Here is an 11,819-nt window from a genome sequence, read left to right on the forward strand (position 1 = left end):
ACAGCAATGTTTATATGAATTTACCGTATGTTATTTTCCACAATGTTCTCGGGAGTTTTATTATATCATAAAAACTACCCCAAAGATGAGGAATTTTTGCACTATATTTCCTTTTTTTATAAGGCTCACAGAGCCTGTTTCGAGGGGACAGTCGTGTCATGTAAATGAGCCACTGCTCGAAAAATTGGGAGGTTAATGATGAGCTGTTATCGCCATAACAACCAGGGTCAGCACTACTTGTTAAGTCTAGTTTCTATAAAAAGTGAGAGTTACCTGAAAAGCACATATGATCTCCAATAAAGACAGTAAATCCAAGGACAGTAGAGCCAAGTATGGCTTTCGTTGCCATGACGACCGGGGTCTGAGCTAAGGGGTTGTTCAAAAATGCCTCAAAACTCACCAGTTTTGAATTGTGGGGAACAAAATTATTCTGAACATGACACCACCTAAAACTCACTCATAAGTTCCCCCTAGAAAGTTAGAAAAAAAAATTTCACCAGTTTCACGGATTGACACAAAATTAGGTGGACGTCTATCATGACAGCATAGTCTCAATAAAACTGAACAGGTCAGCCATTTTGGCTCGAAGCAGTCATTTAGGGTAAAGTATTTTACTACACTCCTACTAGGGAATTCACCTAATTGAGCTCCAATCGACCTCAAGTACAGATGGCTGACGTTAATTTGCAAAGCATTTTTGCCGACGCTATCTCACGCGAGAGGAGCTTGGCGTCAAAGATTGATGACCATTTCCAAGATTGGGCGTGAAAAATCTGGCGCAAAAGCCCATTTCTCGCTGCTTGCACTTTTTTTTACGTGTGGTCGATATTGCAGTGGTGTACAACCGCACCGCGTCATCCCCTGAGTTGATTCTAATAAAACTTTTCCGTTACTAAATAAGGTGAGCACAATCCAGTATTAAATCAACTCTCAGAATGACGCAGTACAATAATTCTCTTTTGTTGCGCTTCTGGAAACATAATTTGTCTTTATTAAAACTGTGCCTCACTTGAATGTTGCAGCTGTAACCAATACTGGAGATGCGTCCATTAAAGAAACCTTTGGCATCATTCAGGATGCAGTTTCCTTTAAGATTGGTTTCATATTACCCCCAAGTAAATAAATAAAAGAGAGAAAAAAAAAACTCCACTGCAGGAAAAAAAAAACTGTCAAGGTCTTTCGCTGATGCTTGTGAGAATAAAACATTGAGCTCGTCAGTGGTTTCAAATCGAGAACTTGCTCTCATGCTTTCGGTTGCCATGACAACTAAATTGAACTATACATTGACTTATTTCTTACATGCGCAAGTATAGAATTGGAAAGAAGAAGAAAAATGACTTCTGCGTTCCATGATGTTAATCACCTGATACAAGGGTTGACAATTTCATAAGGAGCACACTTTCCTTTCCATACTGATTTTTTTTTTTTTTTTTAAATTACTGAACGGACTGTTTTGCTTGTACGGAATTAATGTCAAACAATGGCCAAGTCCCTTGCTGTTGCTATGGTGACATAAATCACACATTAGTAGTTGTGTCTTGTTCTACAAAGTACAGTCACTGGAAAGTAATCATGGAATGAAAGGTAATCAATTCCTGGAACTTATTCCACACAATTCAACAGAAATCCATCATAATTAGCGACTCTATAACAATAGACAGTTGCTCATGTGTTATACTTATTTGGTCAAAGATTAAAATGGAGCTTTGTGTCTTCCGAATCTTTTTGTGGGGAAGTAAATTTATTTTCATTTCCGGGTGCACTTCCTTCCAAAATTACTCTTAAAGAAGATAGATTATTTCCTAGCTGCCATATATAAACTCAACGTTCTATAAAATGAAGGCTGACATGAGAGATAAGTAGAAAGTAGAATGCTGGAGTAGCATGAATGCACGAGCAGCTAGAAAATGGAGAGTAGGTGGATTTGCAGATGGGTGAGGAGCAGGTTCAAGATGCTCCACAAAACTCCCTGTGCTGTTTTACCTGTATTGCATTTGCAGCATTACTCATTGTGGGACAGATACAGGAACACTTGTGTTACATAAAGCAGGGCTTAAGTGTCTGACTACCACCCAAAAAAATCCCTGCAGATCTTTATCATACATCTATTTTCTAGAGCACTTATCCTCATTTGGGTCACCACTGAACTGGCATCCATTCAAACTAAGTTTTAGCATGAGCGGGTACAAAGTATGAACATTTAAAAGACTTTTTTCCCCCTGTGCTAGTTTTTTGTGATGTGGGAGAACGCGAGCAGAAAATACAAAATAGAAATTCAAATGCAGAACTGCTTGACTGTGATCTAGGGGAAACGTGCATATAAACTTCACTGGCTTGCAAATTGAATATCAAGTCAAAACACAGTTTGATTGACAAGGATAAATATGTGAGGGAAACGTTGTTAAAACTCCACAGAGGACGACCTGACGTGAGCTGAGCTGAGAATCAAACCCAGATCATTCTTACTGTGAGGCTAGTAGTTCACCATATTACTAATCCAACACTCCAATTTTATTCCATTTACCCCGGGCAATTATAACTTTCCCATTGAATGTATTATTGAGCATTTGCAGGACACATATAACAACCAGTTACATTCACACCTATGAATAATTGAGCTTCTTCAATGAACATGTATGTTTTGGGATGTGGGAGGAAGCTGAAGCAGAGAAAACCCACACAAGCATGCCATACGGCTTCAGAATGGGGGAGGAAGCCGGAGATGCAAGAGGACCTGAGCCGAGATTCGAACACAGAACCTCTTGTGACGCTGACGTGTTGACCACTAATGCACCGCTCCGCCGTTAACCGAGGACTCCACTTGTTTTCATTCATGACGGTGAAACTTGGAACAACGCAAAGCCTCTGACGCACGGACTAGTCGTGCATCTTGCGCGAGCGTGCACCGCCCCCCCCTCCTCCCTCCGCGTCTCACTGTGTGTGCTGCTACACGTGCGCGCTCCCGCCAGCAAGCTGACCTGTTGGAAATGTTGCGAGCAGTCTATTATATCTGAGCGGTGCCCTCTACGTTGAGTGGAAAAAAGTGGACTCAAAAGTCGTGCAGGGAAATTAGGAAAACGAGAGAGGGTTGGATACTTCTTACATAACCGATTCACTTCTTTGAAGGTAAGTGAGCATCCTTTATACAAAACCATGAGACATTTGAAGACTGCTTGTGTATGAAATTTCAGTGTCTGTAAATATTAGTGTCATTTTGCATAAAAGTACAAACAGGGCTTATGTACTTCCTTACTTTGTTCATCAGAAATAATTTCTAGCCCTAGACTTTGGCCAAACTTCACACAGAGGCATCAGGCTCCTTCTCGGCGTTCACAGTATCGTAGTGTCCGTGCCTCCGCGACATTGGCAAGACTCGTCATCGTTTCGCACCCAAAAAGTCATCATGCATCCCGAGAGGCTGCACGGATGAGGAGCGAGAGCGTGAGAGAGAGCGAGAGAGAGAAGAGTTGAAGGGAGTTGGGCAATATTTTGACCCGACTGCATTGTTGATAATAATATTGTTGATGATAAACAAAATAATGCATGCATTTCATGATCAGCACAATTAACCGATGAATCGATCATTTGCCTCATAGTTCTCAGGTTCTGGGTTTAAATCTACTTGTGTGGGTTTTCGCTGAATAATCCTCACCCCTCCCTCACCCACCCACCCAGCCAAAAACATGCACGTTAGGTTCATTCAAGACTGGAAATTTTCCGTAGGTGTGAATGAGAGTGTCAGTGGTATATATGTGCCCTGCCATTGACTGCATTGCGACCAATCTAGGTTGCACCCCACGCACCTCTCTTGTCAAAAATCTCTTTTCAAATACTCCAGGTCATCCACGACCCTTTGATTGGTGACCACTCCAGGGTGAACCATGATCCTCTTGTTAAAAGTCAGCAAGAAGAGACACTAATTGTAACAAGCGCCATAAAACAATGACTGGATGGATTTTCCCTGTGATTGATTGATTGATTGATTGATTGATTGATTGATTGATTGATTGATTGATTGATTGATTGATTGATTGATTGATTGATTGATTGTTTGATTGATAATCCATACACTCCAGCTTGCTCATGACCCAACCAGAGCTTTGGGACAGATGCTATAAAAAATTGATGAAGCAAATGTGCCATCATTGCTTCTGTATTTGGCATGGTCTCAACATGCAGGCAAAAACAGACTACCTCACAACAGTGTGGGTTGACTGTTGGTCGAATCTGCCAAAATTCAGCATGGACATTTAACTTTAATCACTGAGTGTAAAGTTGCCAGGCATCCCTATTGTTTTGATGTTATGTAAAAGCTCACATCGGAGAGCCGCAGTTTTCAGTCCCATCAAGCAGCAGTCATCAGCACGATGCTGTATCGACAGCAGCGCGGCCGCATACTGTAGCGCTGGGTTACCATGGCAACTAACAACATCAGAGAGAAGCTGGTCAGATGAGCCGGTGATGACAGAAACGGACATGAATGGTCGTCAAAGGGGCCGATTCCCGTTCCCATCTGCATTTTTGTTGCTGAGTAAAACAGACACCTAGTATTTCTCATGCACTCTCGGAGTATCCTTACATGGTACACATTTAGTTTTAGTTGCTTCTTGGGGAAACGACTTTATCTCTTCCCCCCTCAAGGGTGTCCACAGTGGTTGCAAGTGAATTCCGAAGTATTAATGAAGAGCTCTTTATACAGATCTTCCCCAAAAGGCACAGATAAAAGACGTCTTGAGTCAGCATTACATGCTCTCTGCCGTTGTCTTTATCAAGGAGAACTGTCTTTATCTGCAAGATGGGCAAAAGCATTTGGGACTGATGATTAATCACGATAGACGGGAGATATAATTGGCCATGCACATTATGTTGAATTCAAGAGATTGTCATTTAGGGTCGCAGGAGGCCGTTCCAGCTGACAATGCCATGCTTAAGTGATGATAGTCAATGATGGGGTCATAAAAATAGTATATTTTTCTGTCAATCAACTAATGGTGTGCCCACAGACCCACTTGACTCCACCCCCGACTTGACCGTCCAATCACATTCAGATACCTTGAATCCCAGGCAGGTCGGAAATGGGTATTGAACCCTGAATCTCAGATCTGTGAATCAGACTTGTTTACCACCTTTTATGCTGCTCTAAATATAATCTATTATCTCATCATTTGTATTGTTCACTGACAGTTCTGTGCAGGAAGCCTGCAGGTTCTGTTTCAACTGAATGCGAGTAGGAATGGCCATCTGGTAAAAATAAATGGATGGATGGGAGACTAACTATCACTGGCTAAGAATCTGGGCACATGTTATGAAAATAAATAATTCCAACAGCACAGATGGATGATGAATGAGGGGTAGACGCCAAACAATAATGGTGGCACTGGGTTTTATATTTGGATGTGACTCAGACAATCCTTCAGACTAGAGTTGAACACAAAGTCCCTCCCCTTGAGGGCAAAGACAATTTGCATTATTTTTGGGCAAATGTGGAACGGGTTTTTTGAGTAGCTCGTCTACTCATACGCACCCTGAGGAATACTTGTCTTTATAGTAAGTACATCAGGAACACAAACAGCCCCGTCAATCTGCCTAAGTTGTTGTGGAAAAGTCAAGGAGACTCAGCCCCTTACTCCCTTCAGCTGCACTTTATTCTCAGCAATGATGTGCGCCTGGTGTGCTTTTAAAAGATTGCTGCTGCATAAACATGAAAAACCTCTGAGGCATTGGCCATGGATAACTGCCAAAATGGGGCTAACAAAAGTCAGCACTATCATGTCGATTCTAGTGTGACTTGTTAAAAAAATATGAATATTGGCTTCCATGAATTTAAAAAGAGAGAGAGAGAGAGAGGGAATTTTCCAGTGGTTATCAAACACTACAAATCACTAAATTCCCTCTGGTGTCGTCACAATGTCACTAGCATTATCACTCTGGAATTCAATTAGTGAGCAAATAGATACTCTATTTATAGATATCCATTTACCAATTTGTTTTATATTATAGCTGCAGTTCACAGTCGTACGGGCCCAACTCTGATTATAAATGTAAACATACTGAGGCTAATAAAGGTTTTATCTGCTCCAAAAATAAGGAATAAAGCATATCAGCAGAAATATCAGTCTCAGTAATGAGCCCCCCTGCCGACCCTCCAATGACTCTCAACCTGCTCGCCGGCAATAAACAGTATGAAAGCAAGCCGCTTCTCGCATCTTCACTCCTATGAGTCCATTTCTTGTCTTTCTTTTGTCAAGAAACATAATATATGACGGAGCTTTTACAGCCACGAGCAATCTTTTGCTTTTTGTTGGGGTCTCGGCCGAGGCTCCAGACAGCGGCAAGCTCAGTCGGATTTCTCTTTTGACTCCCACTCTTCTCTGCCGGCTGCTGTTTGTATCATTGTGCTTGCCAAGAAAGCGCCTGTTTACCATAAAAGCATACGATATTTAGATTGGCGTGATGGACCGCATTGTTTTCAGTGGATAGTAAAAACATGGAGCAGCAATTAGTTTTTAACTAAGTCGTATGCTCAATATTGGGTACGTATCTATAATTCAAAACGGAGTGCTTTGTTGCTCAAATACATAAGTTAGCTTGTCTATGCGGCCAGTGAGCAACCCCAAAAACACATTCAATAGCTTTTTCTAAAAATAAAAAAAAATGTAAACAAAAACAAACTCAATACCTTTTTCTAAAAAATGATAATATAAAAAAAATTTAATCTGTAAAATTATATTTTTGAAAAAAAAAAAAAAAAAAAGCCAGGTCGGATGGCTGATGATTTTGTTTTGCTTAAGATATTTAATGTTAGTAGAGAAAGGCAACAAAATTTAAAGACTCTTTTGACAATTCACCATGAAAACGATGTGAAGGCTTTTTCATTGCTGGTTCCAGCTTTAAATTTTCTCATTATTTTTTGTTGTTGTTGTTCCGCAAGAAATTCCCTGGCTAGGGCAGGAGCTGCCATGCCATTTGGTTGTCTGACGCTCGGGGAGAAGAAGGATTACAACAATCCCGCTGAAGTCAGCGACAAATATGACCTGGGACAAGTCGTTAAAACGTAAGCAAGCCTGATTTACGAGAATACTGCCCCCCAAAAAATATGAACCCCTTTTTCTTTTGCAGAGAGGAGTTTTGCGAGATATTCCGGGCGAAGGATAGGAACACGCTGAAAATGTACACCTGCAAAAAGTTCAACAAAAAGGATGGCAGGAATGTGAGGAAAGCAGCCAAGAATGAAATAATGATCCTAAAGATGTAAGTAAAACTCAGACACAAGGCTCATTAAAACACTTTCTCAAAAACTGATGACATGCCAGTCCTTACTGAAATGTTACACAATACTTTTTTGTTCACCTCAGTGTTGCTATGTAACAGTCTGACGCAATGACCGTACCTCACATAAATTAAATTCACACCTGGCTGAGTAGTTGTCACAATGCTTATGCTGTCCCCAAGTGGACAAAATACTCAGTTCACCACATTTTCCCTATAATAATAATAAATATAATGCGTATAATATACTGTATCATAAGTATTATAAGTTATTCTGTGTTCCCCATTCTTACTGTGGTGGAATCGGTCACATTTTTGTGCCAATCTATTTTTTCTTTCCACCTTTCACAGGATAAAGCATCATAATATCCTCCAGATGGTTGATGCTTTTGAAACAAAGAAAGAGTACTTCATCTTCCTGGAACTGTAAGTTTTGATGTTCATAGAGTGAAAATGAGCCTTGTCTTTTCATCATTATGTTTGTAATCTGCAGAGCAACAGGGAGGGAGGTATTTGACTGGATCTTAGATCAGGGCTACTATTCAGAGAGGGACACCAGCAATGTGATGAGGCAAGTGCTGGAGGCAGTAGCATACTTGCACTCTCTGAATATCGTCCACAGAAATCTCAAGGTACGGCGCTCTGCTGACATCCAGTGATGAGTGAGGAGAACTTCATAAAATCAACTCAATCTATGAACAAATTCTTGTTCTCTTCACACAGCTGGAGAACTTAGTGTACTTCAACCGCTTGAAACATTCCAAAATTGTTATCAGTGATTTCCAGCTTGCAAAACTGGAAAACAGACACATTAAGGATCCATGCGGGACTCCGGAGTATCTCGGTGGGTCAAGTTTAACTTGCGGAACAATATCCCCAAAAATTATGAGAAACTATGAGAGCCTCTTTCTTACTTTCAGCTCCTGAGGTTGTTAGCAGGCAGAGATATGGAAGACCTGTGGATTGCTGGGCCATAGGGGTCATCATGTACATACTGTGAGTCCCACCGATCAGGGTTAATCAATTAATAAACACTCCGTTCAAAACAACTCAAAGCTGCGAGGTGCGGCATAACAATCACACTAACCCTTGTCGAGTCAAAACAATAACTCAAAGCTATTTGTGGAATGACAATCACATGGGCAATACGTCAAAACAACTCTCAAATCAATTTGTGGCCTAACAATCACATGCTCGTCTGTTGAAAACAATATTTTGGCTGACTCAACAGCTTGTCCGGGAACCCTCCTTTTTACGATGACACAGACGAAGACGATCCCGACAATCGAGACAAGAACCTTTTCCTCAAGATTTTGTCGGGCGACTACGAATTTGACTCACCGTACTGGGATGATATTTCTGATTCTGGTAAGGGATTCCAGTCTGTTTGTGTCACAGAGCTGTCAATAATTCACTGTTGTTGGGGGGGTTTTCAGCCAAAACCTTAGTGGCGTCTTTAATGGAGGTGGACCAAGACCAGCGGCTGACTGCACAGGAGGCTATTGCCCATGAATGGTACAACATTTTGTTTTTTTGTTTTATTTCATGAGTGTAAATGCTGAAAGGGGGGACGATAGATTAATCTGACGACATGAATAAATTAACTTTGTGTGTAGCATGTTTAATCTGTGCTGTCTTTCCTCAGGATTTCTGGGAATGCTGCTTCGGATAAGAACATCAAAGATGGTGTTTGTGCACAAATAGAAAAGAACTTTGCAAAAGCCAAGTGGAAGGTATACATTCCTAGATTTTATGGGCAGTAGGTTTTATATTCTGAATGGAGAATAAAATAATATTTCAAAATTGACAGTTGACAAATATGTTTACCTGATTTTTCTTTTAATTAATTGAAACAATACATATATTAAAATGTATAAAATTTTATTTGACGTTAAAAAACATGATTTGTGTTCAGCTAAACGTGCAGAGAATTATTCTGTCACAAAACGGCAATTCCCAATGTAAAAGACTTGCGCACAACTAAGGCAAAGAAACATTCATTTACCTTGTGTTTGATTACTCACAGAAAGCTGTCAGAGTCACCACCCTCATGAAGAGACTTCGAGCATCTGAACAGGGGGATTCGGGAGCCTCCGGAGTTGATTCCGGAGCACCCGCAGGCACCGCTGCTGCTCCAGTAGCGGCTGCCGGTGGCCTCGGCCTTGCCGCCAGCTTAAAGGCAGCTCTTAGCGCAAACGCGGCCGACACACAGACTCCCACCAAGCCCGCGGACCCTCAGCCGAGCACAGCCAGAGCGGAGGAGGAAGGGTGCAACGGTGATATTCTGTAAAGAAAAGAAGGAGCTGGGAATAACGTACACAAAGACGAAGATTCGTCATGACTAATGAGCACATGAGCAGTACAGTCAATATGATTGGCATAACTTTGTGGTGTTTATGTTGTCCAACAATCCGCTGATTTATCCTGTTGAGTATTTCATTCATTTTGCCTTCTGTACTGATTGTTCTGTAGTATTTGACACTCTTCTTACTTTGTGTGCAGGTCCCTTTAAAAAAAAAATACATTTAGTTTGAAGTAGCTCCACTTTTGTGCCCCCTGCCCGACTAATTGTACAAATGAAAAGTGTAATTTAGTGAAATCAATTTCATTTATAGTCATCAACGGACTGACTGTGTGTATTTGTAAATAGCGTACATTTGTTTCAATGCAATGTCTAGTGGTAGGCTTCAGATTACAATTCATGCCATAGAGGTTTTATTTCAAAAGACTTTATCTAAATTAATACGTTAGAAACCTAATAGTAAGATTGTTCGAATTTGTCATATGTTTGTTTTTCTGTGTCAAAAGTCAGCTTGGCTCAGTGTAATCATTATACAATGCAGCTTGTAACGGTTCATTTCATTTATTGGTCAGTATTTCAGGATAATTAAAGATGCTACGGGTCAATATGACCCAGGAACAGGAAGGCGTTAAATTATATCAGTTGATTCAGTTTATGCAAGTCAAATCTATCCTTGCTATGTGTTGCAATAACAACCAGACACCTGTTTATGTGGCCTTGTGGGTCTCAAGGCTGGAACGGCAACGCAGGACAATTGTGTCTAGAAATACAATGAGTGGAAAAAAAATACAATAATAATACAGACAATAAGACAGACAATACAATTTTCATTGCAATTATGTCAAATTAGTATATGCCCTATTCATTTGTGTTTGACCGTAGCTGCAATGAGAAATATTTTATAACAATGACAGCAAGAAAGCTTTTTTTTTCCCTTTCAGTTAAAGTGCCTTAATATTGTTTGCAGTAGTGAAATGTTTCAGAAGAAACAGCTCCATTTAAATAACCTATTTATTATTTCTTTGAAATGTTTTTAGCTGCTGCACTTGCTCTTCTTTTTTAGAGTCGTTCAGACCGCTTTATAAATAAATATTGAATTCCCTCCATTTTACCAATGTTACAGGGGCCAAACCGAAAAGAAAAAAAATACCCCATGAGATTAACGTCTTAATCTAACAAAAACAAATTACATATATTTGAGGAAAGGCTTCGTATATTTTTTAGATTAAAAGTCATACAATATGCAGAAAAGATTGTGGTCAAAAATTTACGAGTCAACATTTTTTGATATTGGTATATTCTCAAAACAAAAAAATATTGTATTTTTTTTACAATAAATACTTATGTAGTTTCATGAGAATAAAGTCATTTCTTTTTCATCTAAAGATGAATATTTTTAAGGGGAAAGGGTACATTTCTGAGACAGTTGTATATGTTTAGAATAAGTCATAATTAAAGTATTTTTAATTGGATCTATTTTTTCAGAATCTAGTCACACTTCCATGAAAATGAAATGAAATACCAATTATTCTGGCAAATCAAGATCAGTTTACAGCAGTATTTATCAAAGGTCCGATGATATCCTTCCTTTGCTTCCCATTGTAAAAGCACAACAGCATTCATAATATTGTGACTTTAATCCAAAAAATATGCACTACTCTTTTTAATCGTAAAATTACCACTTTTTTCTACAAATACTGTGAACAATTCTATTCTCCTAAATTACGACTTTAATCTGTAATATGTATGACTTTCAAATCTAACAAAAATACACTTAAGTCTCCTAATATGACTTTATTAGTGTTGTGTATTTTTCTTTCAAATGTGCCTCTTCTTTGTATCAATGCAGTTTAAGATTTATGCATAGTATTGTTTTAGCCGTTTTGCTGAAGTTGTGTTTGTCGATCTTTGTTAAGTGCTGCTTAATTCCTGATGCTGTATCTGCATTATGTTGATGTTTCTGTGTGTACTTAGCGACGTTTAGCTGAGTTACCAACTTGCTACAACGCTTATGAAAGAATAAAATTAGCAATATTTCTCCGGTTGTCGTGTTAAATTCTTTTCAATATTTGGATACCAACTTTTCATTATTTGGATAACTGGATGTATTGCTAGCTGTTTGGATGATTGATTGATTGATTGGTAGATAGACAGATAGATAGATAGATAGATAGATAGATAGATAGATAGATAGATAGATAGATAGATAGATAGATAGATAGATAGATAGATAGATAGATAGATAGAT

General features: G+C 39.4%; 1 protein-coding gene and 1 long non-coding RNA gene across 3 annotated transcripts in view; one reads left to right on the forward strand and one right to left on the reverse strand.

Annotated features, from left to right (window-relative positions):
• The window catches only part of LOC148391028 (uncharacterized), a 46,129-nt gene that overhangs the window by 33,748 nt on the left and 562 nt on the right, over positions 1-11,819 (reverse strand). Inside the window, exon 2 of one of the 2 annotated variants that reach the window (XR_015861165.1) lies at positions 9,294-9,553. This is a non-coding gene — a long non-coding RNA (uncharacterized LOC148391028). Of the gene's footprint in view, positions 1-9,274; positions 9,554-11,819 lie in introns of both variants that reach the window. The other variant, XR_015861166.1, reaches the window with a different exon arrangement.
• Positions 2,836-11,609, forward strand: camkva (CaM kinase-like vesicle-associated a). The gene is made up of 11 exons (XM_088388703.1): positions 2,836-3,126; positions 6,932-7,054; positions 7,120-7,251; positions 7,621-7,695; positions 7,763-7,901; positions 7,993-8,113; positions 8,190-8,265; positions 8,501-8,637; positions 8,706-8,784; positions 8,915-9,002; positions 9,296-11,609. The coding sequence occupies exons 2-11, from the start codon at positions 6,960-6,962 to the stop codon at positions 9,557-9,559; spliced, it is 1,206 nt and encodes a 401-aa protein (XP_088244829.1). The 5' UTR covers positions 2,836-3,126; positions 6,932-6,959; the 3' UTR covers positions 9,560-11,609.

This window comes from Syngnathus floridae, chromosome 11 (genome assembly GCF_059516105.1).
Source record: "Syngnathus floridae isolate MCC-2025c chromosome 11, RoL_Sflo_1.0, whole genome shotgun sequence".
Taxonomy (NCBI): Eukaryota; Metazoa; Chordata; class Actinopteri; order Syngnathiformes; family Syngnathidae; genus Syngnathus; species Syngnathus floridae.

What these genes read in the sequence shown, in the direction of transcription:
- camkva (XM_088388703.1), top strand. Translation starts at nt 6,960, where the DNA reads ATGCCATTTGGTTGTCTGACGCTCGGGGAGAAGAAGGATTACAACAAT. An exon ending in TACTTCATCTTCCTGGAACT is followed by an intron (nt 7,696 to 7,762) that starts GTAAGTTTTGAT and finishes TGTAATCTGCAG; the next exon opens with AGCAACAGGGAGGGAGGTAT. An exon ending in GGGGTCATCATGTACATACT is followed by an intron (nt 8,266 to 8,500) that starts GTGAGTCCCACC and finishes CTGACTCAACAG; the next exon opens with CTTGTCCGGGAACCCTCCTT.